General features: G+C 50.3%; 10 protein-coding genes and 1 non-coding gene across 11 annotated transcripts; 2 read left to right on the plus strand and 9 right to left on the minus strand.

Annotated features, from left to right (window-relative positions):
• Positions 1 to 2: 2 nt before the first annotated feature.
• On the minus strand, positions 3 to 1,625 carry YALI1_F14583g (uncharacterized protein; the record flags this gene model as incomplete). Its single annotated transcript, XM_505266.3, has 1 exon — positions 3 to 1,625. One exon carries the CDS (start codon positions 1,623 to 1,625, stop codon positions 3 to 5), a length of 1,623 nt encoding a protein of 540 aa, XP_505266.1.
• Positions 1,626 to 1,937: 312 nt separating this feature from the next.
• On the minus strand, positions 1,938 to 5,831 carry YALI1_F14625g (uncharacterized protein; the record flags this gene model as incomplete). Its single annotated transcript, XM_505267.3, has 1 exon — positions 1,938 to 5,831. One exon carries the CDS (start codon positions 5,829 to 5,831, stop codon positions 1,938 to 1,940), a length of 3,894 nt encoding a protein of 1,297 aa, XP_505267.3.
• Positions 5,832 to 6,223: 392 nt separating this feature from the next.
• On the minus strand, positions 6,224 to 6,309 carry YALI1_F14630r. Its single transcript has one exon. It is a non-coding gene; the product is annotated as a tRNA-Pro (tRNA).
• A 744-nt stretch (positions 6,310 to 7,053) lies between these two features.
• On the minus strand, positions 7,054 to 8,334 carry YALI1_F14650g (uncharacterized protein; the record flags this gene model as incomplete). The annotated part of the gene is made up of 1 exon (XM_505268.3): positions 7,054 to 8,334. The coding sequence occupies one exon, from the start codon at positions 8,332 to 8,334 to the stop codon at positions 7,054 to 7,056; it is 1,281 nt and encodes a 426-aa protein (XP_505268.3).
• A 105-nt stretch (positions 8,335 to 8,439) lies between these two features.
• YALI1_F14656g (uncharacterized protein) lies at positions 8,440 to 8,943 on the minus strand (the record flags this gene model as incomplete). The annotated part of the gene is made up of 1 exon (XM_068283325.1): positions 8,440 to 8,943. One exon carries the CDS (start codon positions 8,941 to 8,943, stop codon positions 8,440 to 8,442), a length of 504 nt encoding a protein of 167 aa, XP_068139426.1.
• A 3,256-nt stretch (positions 8,944 to 12,199) lies between these two features.
• Positions 12,200 to 14,022, plus strand: YALI1_F14688g (uncharacterized protein; the record flags this gene model as incomplete). Its single annotated transcript, XM_505269.2, has 2 exons — positions 12,200 to 12,205; positions 12,676 to 14,022. 2 exons carry the CDS (start codon positions 12,200 to 12,202, stop codon positions 14,020 to 14,022), a joined length of 1,353 nt encoding a protein of 450 aa, XP_505269.2.
• Positions 14,023 to 14,331: 309 nt separating this feature from the next.
• YALI1_F14712g (40S ribosomal protein uS15) lies at positions 14,332 to 15,151 on the minus strand (the record flags this gene model as incomplete). Its single annotated transcript, XM_505270.3, has 2 exons — positions 14,332 to 14,552; positions 14,917 to 15,151. 2 exons carry the CDS (start codon positions 15,149 to 15,151, stop codon positions 14,332 to 14,334), a joined length of 456 nt encoding a protein of 151 aa, XP_505270.1.
• Positions 15,152 to 16,189: 1,038 nt separating this feature from the next.
• On the minus strand, positions 16,190 to 16,925 carry YALI1_F14729g (uncharacterized protein; the record flags this gene model as incomplete). Its single annotated transcript, XM_505271.3, has 2 exons — positions 16,190 to 16,280; positions 16,744 to 16,925. 2 exons carry the CDS (start codon positions 16,923 to 16,925, stop codon positions 16,190 to 16,192), a joined length of 273 nt encoding a protein of 90 aa, XP_505271.3.
• A 1,001-nt stretch (positions 16,926 to 17,926) lies between these two features.
• Positions 17,927 to 18,844, plus strand: YALI1_F14746g (uncharacterized protein; the record flags this gene model as incomplete). Its single annotated transcript, XM_505272.3, has 1 exon — positions 17,927 to 18,844. The coding sequence occupies one exon, from the start codon at positions 17,927 to 17,929 to the stop codon at positions 18,842 to 18,844; it is 918 nt and encodes a 305-aa protein (XP_505272.1).
• Positions 18,845 to 19,117: 273 nt separating this feature from the next.
• Positions 19,118 to 19,960, minus strand: YALI1_F14766g (uncharacterized protein; the record flags this gene model as incomplete). Its single annotated transcript, XM_505273.3, has 1 exon — positions 19,118 to 19,960. One exon carries the CDS (start codon positions 19,958 to 19,960, stop codon positions 19,118 to 19,120), a length of 843 nt encoding a protein of 280 aa, XP_505273.3.
• Positions 19,961 to 20,681: 721 nt separating this feature from the next.
• YALI1_F14793g (uncharacterized protein) lies at positions 20,682 to 22,655 on the minus strand (the record flags this gene model as incomplete). Its single annotated transcript, XM_505274.3, has 1 exon — positions 20,682 to 22,655. The coding sequence occupies one exon, from the start codon at positions 22,653 to 22,655 to the stop codon at positions 20,682 to 20,684; it is 1,974 nt and encodes a 657-aa protein (XP_505274.3).
• Positions 22,656 to 23,024: the final 369 nt, after the last annotated feature.

Here is a 23,024-nt window from a genome sequence, read left to right on the forward strand (position 1 = left end):
AGTTATTTCTCCAGGCAGGCGTTTTCGGCCAGCTTGAACGCCTTGAGTAGCACGTCTGTGTCCACATTCTTGTATTTGACCTCTTCTTCGTGAACCTGTACCTGGCCTGTCTTGTTGGGGTCGCAAAGCCAGGCGTGATGGGCACTTCCAATGGCACAAGCGTTTGCCATTTCCAGACCACATCTCCAAGCGCCCTTTGTTGGTTTTAAGATGGCAGACATTACGCTGCAGATAGCAGTGTTGACCGAGGCGCCTCCCACAAAATACACCTTTCCAATATCGCCATGCATCATGCGTTGGAGTCTCATTTTGATACTGAGGGCCTGGCTTTGAATGATGGCAGTGGCGTCCATTTGTGGCGGCCACGTGTCCTTGAGATTTTGAGCCTGCGGTTTGTGTTCGGTTGCCAGTGAGTCCTCTGGAGAAGCCATCTCTGTAAGCTGTTCACTTTGTCTGTTGTAGATGAAACGTCGTTCAAAGGGACCTGCTCGAGGAAGGATTTCTCGTAGTGGAAAGTAGATGCCAACATGGACATCGTCAGCAGACACTGTGTTGGTGGTCTCGGCCGCCTCATTAAACTCGTCCCAGCCTCCAAGCTCGTCTCGGATCTTCTCTCGTGCTAGACCTCCGTTGCAGTAGCACAGCATGCCCATGTATCCCTCCATGGGGTGGTTGAACACATGGTATCCGGGGTCGGGCATGTACTTGTTTGTTACGACGAGGGCGGTCGTAGATGTTCCCAAAGACACAATCACGTCATTGGCCTGTAAGGGGAGAGCCAGCATAGTGCCTGGGTTGTCGCCTGTGAACTGTGCCACCTGACAAGAGGGAGAGAAGCCCTTGGAGACGAAATAGGGCGAGATTTTGCCCAGTAGAGCCTTGGGGTCTGTTTCCACGTCTCCAAGGAGGGACTCGACCGAGTGGGTGTCATCGGTGATGAGATCTGTGAGTTTCTTGCACCACTGGCCATTCTGGATGTCCCACAGATTCATTCCACAGGCGTCAGCAAGATCAAAGGGGCACGCCTTGCCGGCAAACAGAGATGCTAGAAAGTTGGATATGAGCTGGACCCGTGACGTGGCCTTGAATACCTTGGGGTTGCGTTCCTTGACCTTGAGAATCTGGGGCCCGGTGAAACGAGTATGTGCTCGAGAGCCAGTGATCTCAGCCAGCTGCTCGGGACCGCCGACTGCAGCCTCAAACTGCGCACACTCCTTCTCCGTGCTTGCATCCTGCCAATTGGGGCTGACTTCGAGCGCCAGTAAGGATGACACTCCTGTAGACAAGTCTTTGTGTTTGTCCAGAGAACCCAGGCCCTCCTTGTAGCTGCTGTTGAGATAAACAGAGCCGTGTTGCTGGCACGAGCCCGACACAAACTTGATCGTGGAAAGGTCTATTTCCTTTGACAGACGCTCTATCAGCAAGTCCACAGCTGCCCCCCACATTGCCACAGGAGCATTGATTTCTCCGGCCACTGTAGAGCTGTGAAAGACGCCCTTTTCGGTGTTGAACTGCGGCAAGTCGTCCTCAAAGTCCACATGGACTTGTGTGACCGTGTCCAGCGTTTTTGTGTCCAGAATGATGCCCTTGAGCTGTTGAGTCGAAAGATCCAGTCCGAGATACATGCTGTAACGAGGTGATGAGAAAACAAGTACAAGTCCAAGGTTTGAGTGCGTTGCTATATATGCACGCGCGCAGACTTAATGCATGGGGTGTCGAATGCTGACGAACATTTCTGCAAGGGGAAATTTCCTAGTAACGGGGGAAAAACCAGAAAAATAAATTTGTAGTATTCAATGAGGTTCACTGGTGAGTATTGCTATCCTTTTGTTTTGTCTAACCCACCTCTACCAATAACTACAAGTAGGGATAGCAACCTATGTACAAGAACGAGGAGCTCTAACTACCTTGTCCTATCATAAGAAATGCATAAATTACTATTTACAAGTGAAAGCTTCCGTGTACTTTTTAGTGTACTCCTCCTTGAGCTTGCCGTCGAAGCGGGTGCTCAGTTCCACCCCAGTTCCCTCAGTTCGCAGGTCCTTGTCGAACGTGGTGTAGTTGTAAAACACAGAATGGCAGGGGATCTCTGCACCGGCGTAGAGACCGTCAAAAATGTTGGGGATCAGATACTCGCCCTTGGCGGAGATGTCGTCCAGACGAGCGGGATCAAAGTACGGCTGGAGATCGCAGCCGTACGTCTCGTGATGCAAGTGCTTGGCGACCCACAGCTTGTCGATGCAAATGTTTCCCCTGGAGATGTCTTCGACAAACTCCCGGTACTCCTTCTTGGCGTCTTCGGGGTCCATTTCCAGCAGCACTGTCTTTAGAGCCGACACGGAGATGCAAGAGGTGGCCACGGATCTCAGGTTCATGAGGAACCGGAACACCAAATAAGGGGCGATGCCGCTGTTGAGACTCGCCACCACAAACGCCTCTACTGACTCCACAGACATGTCTTGCAGAGTATTCTTCTGCCGAGTTTCGCATGCAAATTCAAACACCCGGTCCGGAGCGTACTTCATGAGCTCGGTGAGATACTCCAGGGGCACCTCACTGTTAACCAGAGCAAGAAGTTTAGGGACCATGGAGGTTGCAGTGGACGGATCGACTCGAGAAAGAGGCTCCGTGAGACAAACGAGACCTGAAAAGCCCAGAGAGTCGCGGAGGTTCTTGTAGTAGTCCACGGCGGTATTAGGGTTGGTAGTGTGCGACGTCAGCACCTGCAGGATCTCCAGAGATGTATCCTTGTTGTAGATGGGGATGCTCTCCTTCGTGACCTCGACTAGCAGATCAAAGATATCAATGTCTCCCGAGTTTTTCAGGATCATCTTCATGGTCTTCTCGTTGGGGAACTTGCCATAAGCAAACAGATTTTCAATACCGGTTCCAACATTGTCCCAGTCCTGCTGCTGGATGCTCCGCTGGATGAAGACGTCGTGCAATTCGGCTTGGTTGCTCAACTTGCGCTCACACGCCTTGCGGTACACCATGGTCACGTCCTCGTCAATGCAAGAGGACAGCACGGCGGACCAGGTGGCTCCGTCACAGGACGAAAAGTTGATGTTGGTGAACACCACGACTCCTCCGGGACGGTTGTAGTGCGCAGCAGCTCGAATGTAAGCCTCCGTTGCGAGCTGGTTGTACTTGTATTTGAACAACGGGTTTCGCACGCTCTCAATCATATCAGATGCTCGAGTAAATAAGTCGTTGAGAATCTTGCCCTGTTTAGCGTGAGTGGCGTCCTTGACAGTGGACTCTGCTCCAATTCGCGTCAACTCATTCATCATCAGGATAATACTGTCGAGAGTTTTGAGGGTGTTGAGACTTCCAGCAGGTTTTTCAAAGATGGAAACGTGTCGAGACTTGTACAGTTCCTCGTTGCCCTCAACCAGAAAGCTGCAGTCAACATCTGCAGCATTGGGACTCTCAAACAGATACGTCTGACGTCCGTCTCCAGCATAGGCATCTGCAGGGACAATACCAGACAGAGACAGGTACATTCTCCAGGCACTGAGAGAAGAGGCAAACAACGAGCCGTCGTTGAGAACCCGGCAAATGTCCTGTGCCAGCGAAATATCCACCACCATTTGTCTCCGGGCAATCTCCTTGGTCAGAGCAGTCAGTTTTCGAGCCAGCTTGACCCGCATTTGAGTCATGAGACGAGTAGAGAACTCGGCATTCTCCAGATCCTTGTCTGTCTGTCCCAGAACCGTCTTTTTCCGCAGATAATACAGCTGCTTGTCTTCCGCAGCAATTTGGCGTCGCAGATGGATGCTCAGCCGGGTCAATAGCATCATTTCAGTCATGACTTTGAAATCTGTGCCATCTAGAGTGTATCCGACGTAATCCTGGGACACAGAATGAGCCACTTTTCTGTACAATTTGAGAATCTCGGGGAAATGAGCCTTGAGAGCATGTTCGGGAAGCGAATTGATGTCTTCAAATATAACTCCGATGCGCTTGGGGTTCTCCCACGCCTTGTGTTTGCTGGTAAGTCTGCTAATGAGGTTGGAAAGCGGTTCAAACGTCACGTGTTTCCATTTCGTCGACTTGGAGTAGTGGGCATGCTCGGTTCGAGAAGGAGTTTTACAGAAGGCCTTGAACAGCGTCAGAGCAGTGTCAATGTTCTGTTTGGTCCAGTAGGAGGCGGCATCCAGCAGCGAATTCGGAGGGATCTCCAGAGAATGACGCTCCACAAGCGCCAAAAGAAGAGCTACCTGGTACTGCTGCCGAGTTCGAGACAGCGCTACACCGCAGAGATATGAGACGAGCTCAGTGTTGCTTTTTGCGTGGTTTTCAGCGGCCTTGATGGCGGCAGCAAAAAGACGTCCACTTTTGACAGTAGCAGACTTTTCGACAACCGAACACAAATACTCCAACGACTGAGGCCTGTCGACAGAAATGGGACCGGCCATGTTGTACAGCTTGTGCTGACTGAGTAGAAACGGCACGGGGTTAGAAATCAACAAGTGCTCATTCTTCTGACTCACCATTACCGCATGTGTATGCAGGCTTCTGTCCATCAGGGCCTTTATGAGTGTGCGCACAACCACGTGGCTGAAGTTGCTCTTTGCGTCCAGCTTTCCCTGCTTGTTCCATTCTCCAATCAGCTCCACCAGCCTGTCGAGAACCTGTTCTTTGCCGTACTTGTCGCACATCCAGAGGTACAGCTGATCGTGGTGATCCGCAGAAGCCACCCACCTGATTGGATCTTCACTTCCAGTCCACTCATCATGTTTGATGCCCAGAAAACTTCGCATGGTGTACAACACGGCGTTTCTCCTGGGTTCATCGACTCCGAGGTTCATGCACTCCTGTAGCATGCCGTACATGCCGCCCTTGGGATCAATTTCCATCGCCTGCTCCGCCAGCTCGCCCGACAATCCGTCCACGGTGGTCACATGTTCCTTCTCCCGCAAAAACGTCTCCTGAGACTTCACGTACTCGTATCGAGAATTGTACCGAGCCAGGCGCCACGAGTTCACATCTCCAGCGGCCACCTCGGTTACACGTGGCTCCAGTAGTCTGTATATGGCCCGCGCAGTGCTAGGGTCGATTCTGCTCTTGGACACAAACTGCAGCACCTGAGTTGCCCATGCAACATCTACCGAGTACGAAATGCCCGAAGTGGCCTCCAGCAGTTTGTAAATACCCTCGGGAAGCCTCATTTCCATGTATTGAGAGCCTCGCTGAGTCACCGTCTGAGCGACCTCCTTCTGACTCGACATTTCCTTGAGTTTAGACACCAGTTGATCTGTCTGGTGGGTATGGGGAGATCGCCTCAAACGCGGCATTTCAGCGCGTTTTGGCCGCTGTGGCGACGATGCTGCCTCTTCCTGGCGCGGTTTATCTGCCTTCTTCCCCTTGCCTGGCTTTGTCGCACGCTTTTTGGGTCGATTAGTCGGCTTCTTTTCTGTCTGTGTTGGAGGAAACAGTTTGGGAATCGTCGAAGAGCTGTAATTGGCGTGTAGGAGAGCCACATACCCGGCGCCGGCCCGCGATAGACCCGGTCGTGACGGTATCGCCCTTTGTAGTTTTGCCAGTCGCAGCATATTCACCGAAAAAAGCGTCCTTAGCTGTCTGTAATAGTTATGATCCAATATTTTAAACCTTTCTCGATAGGCCAGTGATTTTTCAACATAAGGTTGGTCACATGAAGTGTAGGGGGGATTGGAGGCCGTATAGAACGTTGGCCAGTATATATAGAGGTGGTTTGGCCTTGTTGATCTCACTGAAACGATCAAATCTGAATGTCGCAAAAACATCCGCCCTTTTTCGAGCCACTCAATTACCAATTGTGTCCTGCTGATTGGACCACCACCTTGCATACATACGCGAAGCTCTATGCAAATAGTGTGGGGACCATGTCGATGGGAATGATGAGTTCAACAGATATAATGGCATATGGTCAGGTGGTATATGTCTGGTAGACCTTTTGTACTCGTACTGTCCGACTCTACGAGAGTAATCCTTACCGGTACAAGTATCTGTACAAGTACAAGTATCTGTACAAGTACACTGCTGACTAATACATTGTCTATACGAACACAACTTTACAAGTATATGAACTGTGCCTTAGCATCATCAAACACAACCAATAAAGGTAATGCAGACAATCTGAGTAGATTACAAGTACTTGTACACCACCTCTTCAATATATACTCTTCCTCTGCATACCTCTCCAAAAAATAACAATCCTCGTTGTAGGAGAAAAAAGAATGGGCCCAACCGGGAATTGAACCCGGGACCTCTCGCAAATTGCCTAGGACACCCTAAGCGAGAATTATACCACTAAACCATCGGGCCGCGAAAGTTAAATTGTTAGGGATCAGCGGCTAAGAAATAGCCGCCTGATTAGTCTCTCGTGAACCGCTAGCGGAGACTACGACGAGGGGCCACCACGTGGGCCCTCAGTGGGATTACGCTATCATTAATATCGATATGCCAAAGCCTTGCTAATCACGGACAAAGGGGTTGCGCCGGCAACCCTGGATAACATTATAAAACCCTTGTATTCCATGTATTTCTAATACCACCTTTCTTGAGAGTGACGGCAAGTGACCCATACCTTCGGTATGGCCACCCCGGCTGAGTCATCAGTCGGCTTAGTCACGGGGCCTGGGTTCTAACATAAATAGAAATGTGCCTGGAGCAATATGTTCTGAAGTCTGCGTAATCATCGTCGACGAAGCGTCGACAAAAAAGCCACGACAATGACATCAATTAGACGAAGCGTCGACAAACAACCGACAGCGCCCCGCAGCGCACATCGCAAAGATTCAGAAGAGTAAGATTTATTGAACGCCAATAACCCGGCTTACTACTTGTAGGTATATAGCTGTAATGAATCATTAGAATAAAAATAATTAGATTTTAAAACATTATTTGGAATTATGCCATTGTTTTAGTGGGTCGAATGAGAAAAAATAAATTAGGCACCAAAAATGAGCTGCAAATTGATAATAAATCGGTTACAAGTTGATTGTAGTGAATAAAAAGATAAATAAGTTGAATATATATAAAACTGTTAGTTACTGTTCTGTGCGTCTGTCACGCAGGGGTCGCCACAAAGACGCTGGTTGTAGAGGGAGGGGGCATACCAGGCTCCTGTTCTTCCTCCTTAACATCGTCATATGCCAAGGAAGCATCTGCTACGGAAGAGGTTGTACTTCGCATGGCAAGCAGCTCTTCGGGGGTGACGTTAGGCAGGTTGTGGATGAGTTTGAAGTGCCGCTTGAGAGAGTCTGAACGTGCAAACACTCTCTCGCAGTGCATGCACGAGTATCGGGCACTGGCATGCTGAGATTTGATGTGTCTGGTCTTTTCTGACCGAGAAGAGAAGCCCACAATGGACCATGCGCAATCTGGAAAGTCGCATTTGCACAGGCGGGTGAGATTGTTTTCGTCAAAGTGTGCAGCTAGTTCAGACAGCTTTCTGAAGCGGCCCAGATGGCTGGGACAGTGTGTGCACACGTAGACACCCTTTTTGACCTGAGTAGCCTGCGTCCACATGTCAGGGTTTGCCTTGAGGCGTTCCACGTTCGACATGCCACTAGTGGAGGGGGCCATTCCTCTTCCAAACGGCGAGTCTGTGGGCGAAGGGGATGTCGAGTGTTCCTTTTTGAGGAGTTCCACGTGGCCGGCAACCATTCCAACAGCCAGCTGTTTTCGGGTGGCCGGTTTCGTCTTTTTCACTCTGTATGGTTTGAATGCAATCTTCTTAGCCGGCGGACTTGCAAAGCTTGGTGCCGTGGTGGACACCGACGAAGAAGACGAGTCACTTTCGCTTCCTGGCGAGCCGGGACTCGTGGTATAGTTTGGCGAGTCTTCTGGAGCAACCTTGACCTTTGTTGCTGAGTTCTTCTCAAAGTCGCGCATGTTGAGCATGGGTTTTGTGATGGGGGGCAGTTTGTCGCTTCTGAAAAAGTCTGCCCGTGGCGACGGTTTCGGCGGAGGTAACACTTTGGAGGCGATATCACCATTCTGGCGGAACAGCCGTGTGGAAAAGAAGTTGTCCACGTCTTTGAGGTACTTGCTGCTCAGCTCGAAGGGGGCATTGAGGTCCAGAGGACAGTCGGAGTGTAAAGGGGTTTGGGGGTATCCAGCATGAAGCGGCGTTCGAGGGTAGGACGGCAGGCGTGCCGAAAGAGGCGTGTAAGCGGCGCCAAAGTCGCACGAAGGCGAAAACTGCTGTTTATATGCTGACATTGGCAGGCCTGATGTGAGGGGGGTGTAGGCCATGCCACTTGTTGGCGGGTGTAGTGGAGAGGGCATGCTGCCACACACTCCGTAGACATGGACCCTGAGATCGTGTCTTTTTTTTGCCGACATGACTGTGTTGTTTTCTCTTCTTTTGGCGATGGTCTTTTTTGTGTATCTTTTTTTGATATTGGTGTTACATTCCTCTTGTGAGGCTTGTCCAAGTTATATATACACCTACTCGCATCTGGGTGTGTATATATACATCTCGCGTCTACCCCAGGTGGAGATGCACATCTGCCTGTGTCCCAAAGAAAGAGAGAGAGAGAGAGAGCCCAAGAGCGAGCGAGGTGCAGACAAAGACGCCGCCGTTTTGTTGTCTTTGCGTGCTCTGTTTGCGGATGTGGCTGAGGAGACCAAGAACAAGAGAATCGGAGAGGCCGAGCAAACGCAGCTGAGCCCTAGAAAGCAACGATTGGGGCGACAACAATGGGGTCCGTGAGGCCTGCATATGTGGGCGGGAGGGGAAGCTCTCGAAGAGGGTATGTGGCATGGAGAAGCGGCAGCAGCAAATATAGGAGGTTTGGTGAGTAAGAAAAGTTGGACTAGGGCCGGCATGGGAGGGGGAATGGGAAACAACAGGGGGATTCGGCGGGAGGTTGGGCTCCTTCCGTCATGTGACCACAGACCCTGATACTGTGCAACGTGCCCCCTGCCTCGCGGTATGTGCGATGCCAGCATGTACAATACGATACGATACTCTCTCGCAAAACCAAAACATCCAGTGTGCACGGACGGCGTGTTTCACAACTCGTATTGTCACTTAAGCTTGTGGCAGAGCAGAGCAACAAGAATGGATGGAAGTGTAATGTATTGTTTTGGGGCTCCTTGTGTTGGATTCCTTGTCCGAGAGTTTTCATTTTTATTTTCTTCTTTTTATTTCGCCCTTCATTTTTTCATTTTTTTCTTCTTGTGTGCTAACAAAGCTCGCCACGAGGTCTCGACTCGACCTGACCATCGAAAACACTTGGTTTAGCGCCCCACAATACGAGAGCCAACGGCGCCACCGATCCGCTCGTGTGAGACAACTATGGACTATGGGCGATTATTGTCTCCACACCGTCCCAATCCGTCAGGGCTCACCTCCGGCCCATGCAGGTCATGCATCTTCACGTATTCAGATGCATACATGCACATGATTGGTCAGGTGGCATTGAGAGCCACCATTGAAATTACGGCCAGGATATTTTTTGAGGCCGTCTGCCGCGAGCGAGATTCATCTCCACCGCCGAAGTCGAAACGAGGGTTCCGATTGGCTTCGTTGGAAACAGACCAGCGCTATAGTACGATCACTCGTACAGTAGTCGGTCCAGATGGGGCTAAACGCTCGCTCGTATAACCTCATTTGTCTCGTTCTAAAACCCGTCTCCCAACAAGCCAAGCTCAACTCAGGGCCTTGTCTGCAAACCCAAATCCATCCGCACGCAGCATATCGTCGGAGATTAGGGGTAGGCGTCCACCCATGAGGTGGTTCACCGAGTGATAGAACGAGGCTCTGGATATGGAGCGCTGGCGGCGGCTATAGAGACATGTTATCCACGGCTCTTGGGGAGGTACAGGAACCAATACCCGCGGTTGGGGCCCCGTTTGGGCCGAGAATATGGGGCGGAAATGGGGTCGGAAATGGGGTCGGAAAACCGACAGAAAAGCCGACAAAAACAACTAACCGACAAAACAGAGAGATGGAGACAACACAGGCCATATGTGGTCTGTCGGCTGGCTGCGAACAAAGAGAGGTCAATTCAGGGCAAGAAACGACGACCGAACAAAGAAGATGAGGTGCTAGATGCGGCCGAGTCCAAGGTGGTTTGACTCATGGCAGGCATGGATCTGCTCACACCTACAGGACGAGTACGATACGACATCAGCTAATACCGGAAGCTCCAAGGGCCCATTTTTCCGATACGAGTAACCTTGACGACCTTGACGACATGGAGGAACAACCTTTGGCGGTTATGCAAAATGTCAGGTGGTAATAATAATGGAGAGGGGCGTGGTGATGAGACAGGTACGACCGCGGCACGTACGAGGGACAAGTGTTTGTACTGTACCTGTCAAACAAGAGACGCTCCAACGGCCGTGTGATCCGTCTATTGTGCGGTATTATTTACCATGTGGACAACGCCATGTGAAAAGAAGGTCCTTTCTCCTCCCCCTTCTCCTCCTTCTCCCCTCCTCCTCATCTGGCTGCCCACTTGTACTTGTTCTCTGTTCGGAACGGACGGGGGAACTGCACTTCGGGGGAGCACCGCTGCCTCACCGTGGCGTACAAGTATCCGCACAAGTAGCAAGAACAAGCACAAGCGGAAGTCAGGCCGTCCGTACATGTGGTGCGCGGAGGGTGAGGCAGACCTCAAACAAGCCAGGGTGCGTCTGGATGGCCATTTCCGGGGTCGGATTGCTTGAAAACAACAAGTAAGTCGTGACGTAATGAGAGACTTGGGCACCAGTGAGGTTACAGAAGGATGTGGAATGCGAGAATGAGTAAGATGCGATACTTTTACAATTCAGGACAACAGCTCCAGTCATTGTACGGTATGTACTGTACTCGTCTTGTATCAAGACCACGACAGCGACTGTCGTACTTGTACAGTATTACAAGTCACTTTGACCAGAATCAATCGTCTACGAGTGAGATGTACAGTATGAGTATGTACAGTACTTGTACCGCACGAGTACTTGTACCGCACTAGTACTTGTACCATACTCGTACCTCCAATCTCGAATGAGGGTGAAACGCCAAACAACCAGACCGACCCGTCAGGATACACAGTGTACGATACACTACACATTTGCCATACACACAGAAAACTCGGCAAAGACGCGCCTTGCTATGTCCTTGTGGAGTCGTATCCACGATATTTGCTCACTTGACGCAAACATTTACTCTCTGCACTCGACTAAAACGTCCAAACCTGCAACCTCTGCAACCCCAGCATCAAAAGTCACACCACCGGACGGATAGGGTTTCATTGTCGGAGGTGGAGAGCCTCGGAACGGAGATACGTCTGCTTACGTCACAGCCGACGGAGTTTACTGGAGATGGTGTCCTCTCAAGTATGCACCAATCCCTCTGAGCCGTCTACAAGTGCATGTGTTTGGTTGTATTGCACGAGTGTACGAGTAACGCTACAGCTACAGTACAACCTGTAAAGTAGTGGTTATGTACATACTCACCTTCATGACTCTCAGTGGAATTATGTCGACCTTCACGTGGGTTATTCGATATTAATCATCACCATGGTGATAATAATGACAGGAATGTCAATACAAGACCGTATAGACAAACCTCCGATCAGCTCATATGTACATCTCCCCAGCTTCGGAAAAATATTACTCCGGCTGCGAGAAATGTACGAAATTACGGTGGTGCACGAGTACAGGACTGATCCACTTGTGTTATTTTACTTGATTATTACTTGTATATATTATCATCAGCAATGACTGTCTGTACTGCAAGGACACAAGAAAACTTGCACAATTACTCGAAATATCAACAATCACGGACCACGCCATTCATTGAGAGCCACGTGCGGAAAGAGCCGTACCAACGGGGTATGAGCATTCCCTATTTCCCTTCATTATAGGGTTGATTTGGGGGTCGGAGCGTACACACGATGCCACCGTCAAAAGTGACCCTTTTTGTAACCAAAAAGGCACAAATCACATTTGGGTGCTACTCACGTGATTTACATACCTTCCAACTCCTTTTCAAAACCAATTTTCGTCCGTTCGAGCACTCTCTGGCGCTTTTCGAGCCACCCCACAGTACCGTTTTTCCGGACTTTATTTTAAAATATATCGTAAAAAGCTGGACCTATCGAAGTCCCCCCCAGTAATCAATGGGAAAATAAAGTTGCCTGAATAAACCACAATTGCCTATCTGGGCCTGCATGAATCCTCACAACACGCTGTTCTATTCCCCACCAACCACACGATGGAAGTGAGTATTTGCGCCAGACGGGCGTTTGCACCGACTACAAACACGACACACACACGTTGACGCGCCCCAACAGGCCCCAGGCGCGTTTCTACCGCCAAATTGACACTCTCCGCGATGGACTGCATGATGCCGGCGGCGTGGCGAACCTCACGACACAATGTGAGCCAAATCGAGCCAGTCGTCAAGATCAGTTGCCAGTGCCAGACCTGAATGCTGCAAAGATTTCGGTTGTGTGAGATACAGTTGAGCCAGCGTTTCTGATGGGATTGTGTCGCTAGTTGAAGTGGTGTTGTCAGTTGGTGGAGTATGATGCGGTCGGATACTAATTGTTATTGGTGGTCGTGTCGCTGGAAGCTGGCTCTATACGACCTGCTATATGATGCCACCTGTGCGACTGGCTGGCTCTATACCCTCATCTGAATTACTCAGTTGTCACTCTGACCATTCTCCTCCGTTCCGTACTAATCCAGCACCTTCGAAAACTCGACAGCCCCAACGTCCCATGGAGACAGATCATTGTGGGCACCGCCATTGGCGACTACCTGCTTGAGTCTTACCTTAACTACAGACAGTACCAGGTCTACAAGCGAACCGAGGTGCCTGCCAGCCTGCAGGGTATTGTCTCCCAGGAGAAGCTGACTGAATCCAACGACTACTCCATGGCCAAGATGCGGTTCTCCTTCGTCCACTCCACCTACTCCCTTGTCAATTTCCTTGCCACCATCCATTTCAACGTCATCCCCAAAATCTTCCATGTCACCAAGATGGGCTTCACAAAGAGAATCGCCCCCAAGCTTGCCGGTGCCACCTTCTTTGGTGCCAAGACCCTCCACAAGCTCGCCCTGTCAACCCCCGTTCACACCGCCTTTGCTTTCAACGTCTTTGGCCTCGTTAGCTCCCTGCTGGAGCTGCCTTTCTCTTACTACAAGAATTTTGTGCTGGAGAAGAAGTACGGCTTCAACAAGATGACCCCCAAGACCTTTGTTCTCGACTTCTTCAAGGAGCAGGCCCTCTCTTTTACCATCCAGGGTCTGTACATTGGCATCTTTGAGAAGATTCTGATCAAGTTTGGTCTGTCTTTCGTCCCCTACTTTACTGGCTTTGTTGTGGTTCTCCAGATTGTGCTTATGTACGCCGTTCCTACTCTGATCATGCCCATGTTCAACAAGTTTGAAAAGCTTGAGGACGGCGAGCTCAAGGACCGATCCGAGGCTCTTGCCAAGAAGCTGGACTTCCCTCTTTCCGACCTTTATGTCATTGACGGCTCTACCCGATCCGCTCACTCCAATGCCTTCTTCACCGGTTTGCCTTGGAAGAAGCAGATTGTCCTGTACGACACTCTGATCGAGCAATGCTCCACCGACGAGATTGAGGCCATTCTTGGCCACGAGCTCGGTCACTGGAAGATGAACCATATCCTGCAGACGCTGCTTGCCGGCAACGCAAACATTCTGACTCTGACTCTTGGATTCCTGGCGTTTGCTCACAACGACTCTTTTTACACCTCTCTCGGCTTCTTCAGCAACGACCGACCCGCCGCCTACCTGTTCAACACCCTTTATCTGCAGGTCATCAGCCCCATCCAGTACGGTGTCACCTTCCTGATGAACGGCATGTCTCGAAAGAACGAGTTTGAGGCCGACCAGTTCTCCAAGGACCTTGGCTATGGCGATGCTCTGGCCAAGAGTCTGATCACCATCCACCAGGAGAACCTCAGCAACTACGACGGCGATTGGCTGTACAACTCGTACCACCGATCCCATCCTCTGCTGCTGGAGCGACTTGAGGCGATTGGCTACAAGCCCAAGGCTCAATAAGTGCGCACTGTCGCACGGACTGAAGGAGATGTATAGTATGTAGTATAGTATAGTAAATAGTGATTCAACCGAATTATTGAAGAATGTAAAGTACAAGTAGTGGAGATTCTTTTAGGTCGACTCGACCGGAGGTTCTGGTATCCTCACATGTTTACTTCCTCTCATGGTTGTTCGGACGTTGTTCTCACTTCTTTTACAGCATGGTAGATAGAGTCGGAAACACTCGAACTACGTTCTCGTATTTCGTCCTGATGATAAATAGGCGCTAATGCATTTTCATTTTTATGTAAAGTACAACCACTAAACACTCTAGTTGACAAGAGCGGAAGCAGTGGCGGACTCGTACTTCCAGGTGGGGGGCAGAACACCAACAGACTTGTAGTATCGGGCAAGTCGGTGGATTCGAGACTCGATGAGAATGAGTCGGAACTTGGAGTCGGCGTCCTTTCGGTTCTTGTCGAGGTGCTTTCGCACAGACACAGCCTTCTTGATAAGGTGGTAGAGATCCTCGGGAATCTCGGGGGCAAGGCCTCTCTGTCAGCAGTGTTCAAAATGTGTAATTTCTCAAACAACCAATCAGAGGTTCTGGTTACCTGTGTGGAGACAAATGGTGTCGTCTGCAGTAATCACACTGTTTGACGAGTACTATGTTCTTCCACGATTCTACATGTTGTAGCGTTGACTAAAGTGAGTAGTATGAGTTGCACGAAAGAGACGTACAACACATCAAAACTTGCACTTTCGTTAAACGGAGTTAACTTGAAGAAGGTCTTTGACGAGCAGTAGCGGATGGTCATATCCATTTGAGCTCGGCAAAAACCATTCAACCCGTTTTGTTCCATTTCCAACAGGACCACAACCTCTGTGTTAATACCAATAACCATTAATACTCACCGTTGGACTTCAGGATTCGCAGAATCTTGTTACCAGTGGCAACCTTGACCTGGGAGACACCGTGGGAGTCTCGCAGGAGGACACCAATCTGAGAGGGGGTAAGACCCTTTCGAGCGTACTTGATGATCTGCTCAACGACAGCGTCGGGGGTGAGCTTGAACCAAGAAGGAGCGTTTCGAGAGTAGGGGATGGCGGAGGCGCTCATTCCCTTTCCTTTGCTGTGCATTCGACCCATTTTTGATTAGTTTGTTGTGGAGATGGTGAAAGTGAAAAGTTCAGCTGGGTTTTTACCACCGTGGTTGGGAGAGGTGTGAGTGGAAGAGTGTGACTGTCTTTCCCGATTGGGACAGTCATGTGAAAAGTTTATTGGTAGTATTGGGAGATGCACGTGAGCAGAGGAAAAAAGGGGATGACTAAAAAGCTTAATTTATACTATGTCATGAATATAATTCAGGAGATAAAAAATAAAATAAAAAAATCGTGTGAAAAGTCCAAGCCACAGGAGGAAGGGTAACAGATATGAGTGGTGGGAAATAAAAATGGGTGGTGATCTATGGTATAGTTGAGGACAAGTTACGAATGTTGCAAAAAAGTTGAGATCTTGGCCAACATCCAGATATGACTACAGGTGAAGAGTATATACTTCAACACATCCACAGAGATCGGTAGAGACTATAGTGTAGACAAGTCAGCAATGAGAACAATATATACGACAAGAGTAGGGGCACCTGTCACAAATACAGTATGTACTACAGTGTACTGTACATACTTGTAATATGTACACTATGATCCAGACTCTTGCATAAGCCTGTTCATACATGCATCGAACTGTAGCTACCAGACACCCCCGTACAAGTAATCTGTCCCTCAACATAGACAGTTGCAATAGTATCTTCTTATAGATACAATCACCACATCCTGTATGCTTTCACACTGCTGTTTTTAGCCCTTTTTAGAGTCTTTGGCAACTGTCTCACTTGTGGTTTATCTGAGACCCAAGATCGCGAAAACATTGGTCATAAGTACAGAAACAAAGAACGAGTGGAAACAGAATGGTAACAGGCATTACCTGTGTGTGAGAAGCACCCACCAAGAATCACTTACCTATGTTTGTCGCAATTCATATTTCCTTCTCCCCCGATTAGAGTTGCCGATATGCGAGATAACGAATTAGCTTGGTTAGCTTGGGGGGAGCTACGTTGTCGAGGTCAAAGAAGTATGTCATTAATACGTACGTAAAGTCGTCATATCAGATCCTTCACAGCTTGGATAGCTAGTTGATGGAAACCTCCTGGTCCTTCTCGATAGACTTGATGTTAGGGTCGGACTCAAAGGTGGAAACGTGGTCGGCGGGGATGTCGGCGCTGGGTTAGTATGAAAGCTAGGGCGTAGGTCCAAGTGGACAACAGGAAAAGGGAGGACAATCAATTCCAACATTTGCTGTGATGGTGGATGGTTTTTGGGACATGTGGCTTGCACGGTACCATAACAGCGACGACATCAATCGGAGAAGAGGCAACGTGGACAGCGAATCACGAAGTGCGAATATCTCCTCCGTCGTTCCACAGACATCACCACCTTCTATAGCACCCGAGCCTCATCACGCCCTCAATGGACACGCCTCAATGGACACGCCTCAATTGACGCGCACGGCTCCACGGTGGCGACCACAGTAAACATCACGGTGTCTCCACGTTGACTCAATGCACAAACATACACAGAATTCCCCTCATGGGCTCGTGACCCGTGTGGACGCGTGTCCTCACAACACCTCTTCGCCATGAATAACACAAAGCCTTGGACTTTGCGCCTCTCGTTGGTACTCACGCAAATCCGTTGATGAGGTCGTACTCGTGGGTCACCTTTCCTCCAATAGAGGAGACCTTGTCCTTGACGTCCTTGACCTTGGCGGCGTCGGAGTCGTCCTTGAGGAGAATGATGTATTTCTGGTCGGGCATTTTCAAATGGCGTGTTGTGGACAGAAGTCGCTTGTAGAGGAGAGAAGACATGTTGTGCTGCAGTGGCGTTATCGTTATCATTGCTGCATTAGAGTTTGGGTGGGGTTGCTGTTATGAGATGACGCACGACATGCTGTAGCCATTATGTGATAGTGGCGTTGGGGGACACGAGTGTCATGTAGATGCAGTGGGAGGGGGAAATGGAGTGTTTATATAGTGCAAGAAATGACACGAAACGAGTGACACAGAGCCAAACTTCCTACAAGTACAATATATCGGCATTTGATTCCTCTACCGTTAGCTAAGTAAAGCCCTGTCTGGGCACATTCAACTTCAATTGTCCCAATAGCCGCATCCAAATCATTAACAAAATCCAAGTAACTTAGTTGAATGATATGCACTATAGTTCATGAAAACGAGATGATATTGATGACGTTTATCTGACAATGTCTGACAATATGAGTCCAAAATCACAATAAATGACCCTCTCTGACTCCTATAAAACCGACCATAACACTCACCTTCTTCAGCAACCTCCTCGCATTCACGTCTCTGCTCTGCCTCCTTCACCCCTTCCACCCCGCCTCAGATCGTCGTGCAGGTCGAGCAGCCTTGGGAAAAAGCGCGCATTTTGAAGTTGGCGACTTGGGAGGCGAATACGAGACAAGCAACGGAAACCCGCGATATAATTGACCCGTCACGACGATGCCACGGTATCCATTCAGCTCGTTTCAGTCCACTGGTTGACACCCCACTTTCCAGATAGCGTTTTGAATGCTGCCTTAATTCGCGAATAAAAAAAAGCATCATGTTGGTGACTTTGGTCTGCAACATGTGGGGCGTCGGGTCACTGACACGGCCGTGGGCGAGACGTCTTATATAAAGAGCCAATGTCCAGCTTTATTTCCGCCTCAGAGACACCACCCGGGTCGGTCTTGTTCCACCAACACCTCATCTACGATACATAAAGTTCAAAACTAACCCTCATATCATATCGCCAGACGTGCTCCAGCAACTTACCCACCCTCTACTACCACCGCCCACACCCCACCATGAGCTTTGAATACAAAAACTCGGAGAAAGTCCTACGGGAACTCGTCGACATTGATGGCCACCTGACCCTCCAGGACCGAAAGGAGCTGGCCAGTGCCATTGGCCGGGCTGAAATGAACGCCCTGACGTTTGACTGGGGAGGAACCGTGGCCGCCTTCTCGGGGTTCATCTACCTCTACAAGTACAAGCCCCAGAAGTATCTCGGCACTCCCGGCAAAAAGATTGCCACCTACGGTACTCTGATCCTCGGAGGAATGCTCATCAGCGCCGGATCACACGTTTACTTTGCCTCCAACCTGGTGAAGCAGTTTGAAGGAAAAGAGTACCCCTACAAGGCCGCACAGCTCGTAGCCACCTCAAATCTGGCCCTGTGGTGGGCCTACTACAAGATGACCGCCGAGGAGCCCCAGAACTCGTTGTCCAACCCCAAGATGCTGCAAAACATGGAGGAGCGTCTCAACCTCAAGAAGGGCACCCTGACCTCTCTGCCCCCCACCCAGAACCAGATGGCGCTGCCCAAGACGGAACAGGACAAGCAGAACGACGAGTCCAAGGACGAGCGGCCGTGGAACAAGCTGGCCAGCGACTCTTTTGGCAACTCCAAGGACGACATCTGGGGAGAGGAGCCCGAGAAGGTCGAGGAGTCCGACACCCCTCTGACCAAGTCGTGGGACGATATCCGAAAGGATGCAGGCGTCAAGCAGGGCACCTGGAACAGACCCGCCGCTGCTCCCACTCCCAACAAGGACGCTGGTATTCCTCAGATTCCCATTTCCGAGAGACCCAACGCTTCTTCCGATAGCGATGGCCAGGGTCTTGGACTTGCCCAGGCTGAGTTTGACCGACAGCTCGATCTGGAGCGACAGGGATACAAGTCCACCGACGATTTCTCCGAGAGCGAGAAGAAGTGGAAGTAGTCCTTGGAACCAAACGACCATCGACATGTATATAATGAACTAGATCTGAAAAGAGAGAGAGAGAGAGAGAGAGAGAGAGAGAGAAGAGAGAGAAGAAAGCAGCCGGAGATGTAATCGTCCGTCGCTGGGTGTAAAATCATTGTTTTGCCATTGAGCTGACTTTAGTCACTCCACTCCCTTGTATCATTGATGTTCATATAATTAAATCATTACGTCTATAAATCATGTCTTATTTAGATGTGTGCCCGCTGCTGACGAACGACCACGGGCTTTCTAGAGGTTGTTGACATACTTCAAGTCCTCATTGTACTTGACATCCTCTTCGTCAAGTTTACCCTCAACCCTCTTGGCAGCCTTCTTGACCTGCTCAGTCTCCTCGGGGGTGAAAGGGAAACCCTTCTGGTTGAGCAGCACCAGCACGTGCAGAGATCGTTCCAGCGAGGGAATGTGGTCGTCGGTCTCGAGCTCCTTGACGAGGATATCGAACACCTGTCTCTTCTCCTCGGGCTTCATGAGGTCGGTCTCGGACTCCAGAATGCCTGTGAGAACTCCAAGGGTCTTGGACTTGACCTGGGCGGTCGCGTCGGGCTTGAGGTGGCCCACGACCTTCTTCAGACCGTCAGCAGACTCAAACAGCTTGTATGCGTCGTCGCAGTTTCGGATGGCAGACGCCAGAGCAAACAGCGACTTGACCACTACCTCGGGGTCGTCGTGGCTAGTCAGGTCGACCAGCTTCTTGATTCCGGCATCGCCTTGTTCAACAAGAGCCTCCTGCGATTTGGGGTTGTTCTGGGTCGCAGTAGCAACCACCCAGGCAGCCAGCTTCTGCAGAGAAGGGTGAGGAGAGCTCAATTGCGCCAGCAGAGGCTCCCACAGCTTTAGGTTCTTCATCATGTTGGCATTATCGAGGTTCTCCACCAGCATCTCAAAGTTGTCAAACGCCACCTCCTTGTCTTCCAGCTTGTTATCGGGCTGGGTGATGACCACCATGGCCTGCACCATGAGCTGGGCATCGTCGGGCGCCCCAAACAGCTGCGCCAGCAGCTTGGGGTCTGGTGGAGGCTCGTTGGTGCCCTCCTGTTGCTGCTTAACCGACCATGCTAGTAATTTGTCCATTTTTTGTCGTGTTGAGTATTTTCGTAACTTGTTGCGTTCCGGATCAAGATATTTTTCCTCTTCCTGCAGCTTTACTTATATCAGACATTGTCATAAAGTTAAAGGCACGAGGCGCCCCCAGAACCTTCCAGAAATGAATACAGGCCGGCGAGAAACAAATTCGTCATTAAATGAATAAAAAGGGAAGAAATACGATCAATTCACGTGAGAGAAATAGACATTTTTAGTCCACTGTGTAAAAAAAGACAAAAAAAAAACAGCAACCAAACTCAAGGTGATACCGTGTGCAATAGGTCCAACACAGTACTTTTACAGCACGCCTCGATCTTGTGCATCATCAAACATCAGGCATCAGATTACTGAGACGTCTGACATGTACCAATGTGTAAGGCAGAAGGCGTTAAACTAGTGCCCAATAGAGACAGTTATTGAAGTCTAGTGACCCGCTTCTCGACCAGATCTACTTTTAGCAAAATTGCAACATCTCTCGAGGTCGTTTGCTTAGTAAGAGTCTCATACACCGTTTCCAAGAAACACCATCACAATACCTATAGAACATCCGAAGGGTCCATTTTGAAGCTGAAGCCGTGGAGAGACTGGCTGTGGCATTTGATTTGTCAACAGGCCCTTGATACGGTCCCCAGACTTGCGCTGATCCTCCTTCCTCCTTGTCCCATCTCCATCCCCATCTTCGTTAATAAAAAATACAGTACTTACATGCCTATGCCTTGCTAGCTCGAGCTGGGCTCAAGACGTAATCCAGCAAGTAGTCCAGATTCAAACCCACCTCGCTCAATTGCGCAGCCTGCTGTCTAGTAATAGAGACACACTGTTGATACGTTTGAGTGTCGGGCTTCACTCCATACAGCTGTCGAGCAAACAGCAGCACAAATTCCTCCACCATGCTCTTGGCCCACTCGGCAATACTGGACGCCAAATGGTTGTCTGTGTAGCACTTTCGGAACACCTCGGCTGTGGATCGGATCAACCGGAAATACGTGACTGCCACCTGAGCAATATATCCAGGAATGTCGCCCAGCAACTCAACCTGACGAGTTCGCTTGTGAATGAGGTTTCTTCGAGTTTCCAGGTAGACTCCCCGGGCCTGGTCTCCGTGTCCTAAACGCACCAGCAGACCCAGAGCGTGTGTGACGGCAGTGTTGGATGTGTCTGTAGCCACATCATCAATGAGATGAGCCACCAACTCGTCCTGACGCTGATGCAGTTTGATGTCGAGCACCTGCTGTGTAATGTCGGTGCTCTCCTTGTCGTCCTTGATGTTTTCCAAAATGATGTCGGTGGCTTCGGCAAACCGCCTGTGTGCGATTTTCACGTCCAGATCGTTGACCAGGTCGTCAATCTCTCGCAGATTTTTCGTTCGGCCGGTGATGTCGACCGATGAAGACCTCGAGTGGCCCTTGGAGTTGCTGAGCCCCTGTAACAGCTCTTTGTGACCCCGAAGAGACGGGTTTCGAGCAGCATAGTACGTCATACTTTCTCTGAGCCGAATTTGCTGCTGGGTCTTGTTGGTGTCGTTCTTTCTGCCTTCGCCAGCCACCTTTTTGAAAGCCGAAACAACCTTGGCGTGCTGGGCGGGCTTTTCCGTCTGGTAGACGCAGGTGACTCCTCCGCAGACGACAGAAACTGCATTGGGGACCACGGGATGGGTTCCTCGGCGAGAAACGGAGAGATCCAGAAACTCAATGTCGCTGAGCGGCCAACACTGGTCCGCCACAAGAGTCTGGGTCTGCTGCATCTGCATGTTATCCTTTTTTCTGTTCTTGGCTGCAATCAGCAAATGGTCGTTCAGCAGAAACATGTGCACAGGTCGCAGGGGTTTCCAGGTGGCGGCGTTGAGCTGGTACCATGCGCCCGACTCGGCCACCACGTGTCTTCCAGGAATAGCAGGCAAGTACTTGACGGCTCCCTCTACATGTTTGAACAGCGACGCCAGTTCGTTGGCCCACATGTTTTCCAACATGACCATGGAGTTTCTGTTTCGGGCCGACGAGTCGGGCAGCGCCAGCGACGATTGCGACGATTCCTGCGACTTACTGGAGGTGGATTCCAGAGCGTCCTCCACCATGGCGGACACCGCAACGTTGAAGTTGCTGACGGCCTGGCCCAAGGACTTGACCTCGGAGTTGAGCGCCAGAATCTCTTTGTTTACGGTCAGAAACGAGTTGTAGTTTGTGTACATGGCCTCTCGCTGTTCGTCCACGAGCCTCGATTTGAGACTCTTGAGTTTCGACACGAACCGGTCGACCTCCTCAGCGTTGGAGGTGGCCAATTGCTGCGTGACAAACGTGTGCGCGTCCAGATCCTCCTTGAGCAGCATTCCTGAAGCGCCCGAGGCCACGGGGGCCGCCTTGGCCGGAGAAGTCATCGTTTTGCTTTTTGTCACCGGAACTCCTCCAGCAGCAACAGCGTCGTCAATCATGCTCCCAGCACCCACGGGCAAGCTCGGCGCCGCTGCCGCGTCATAGGGCACGCCCTGACCTGGGATACGGGCGCTGAACCGCCGCTTCACCATGTTTCCAACCCTTTCTCGGTCCTTATCGCCGACATTGGGCAGTTGGAGATGTGTGCTGTCTTGTATGTACGGCTTCTGCTTCTGGACCGCCGCGGCCATCACGTGCGGGTTGGCCGTCTGTCTGTGCGACCGTAGCGATTGGTTCGGAGGCTCCAGCGACATGGCGTGAGTCTTGTGTCGTGTACAAGTGCGGATGTTGGGTTGAGTGGAGGACGCAACTTGGACATGCGTGTTTAAGCACCTCGGAGTTATTAAACCTGGAGTGCTTAGTCAGACCCTAAGGGGTGGCTATGTGGATGACCTGAGTGTGGGAAAACAGACGGTTGGCGACGAGATCGAAATCTGCTGCAAAAAAAAAAGTGAAAACAAAAAAAAATAAAAAAAATCGTCACTCTCCACAAATAGCCCGCCCCTATGTCGTTTCATGTTTCACCGTGCACCCCGTTAAACCTTAGTTAAGAACGTTAGTTAGAGTTTTAAGTAATTGGAAGTTTTTGAAGAACGACCATTACCAGCCAGAAAGTTGATGTT

This window comes from Yarrowia lipolytica, chromosome 1F (assembly GCF_001761485.1).
Source record: "Yarrowia lipolytica chromosome 1F, complete sequence".
In the NCBI taxonomy this organism is placed as follows: domain Eukaryota; kingdom Fungi; phylum Ascomycota; class Dipodascomycetes; order Dipodascales; genus Yarrowia; species Yarrowia lipolytica.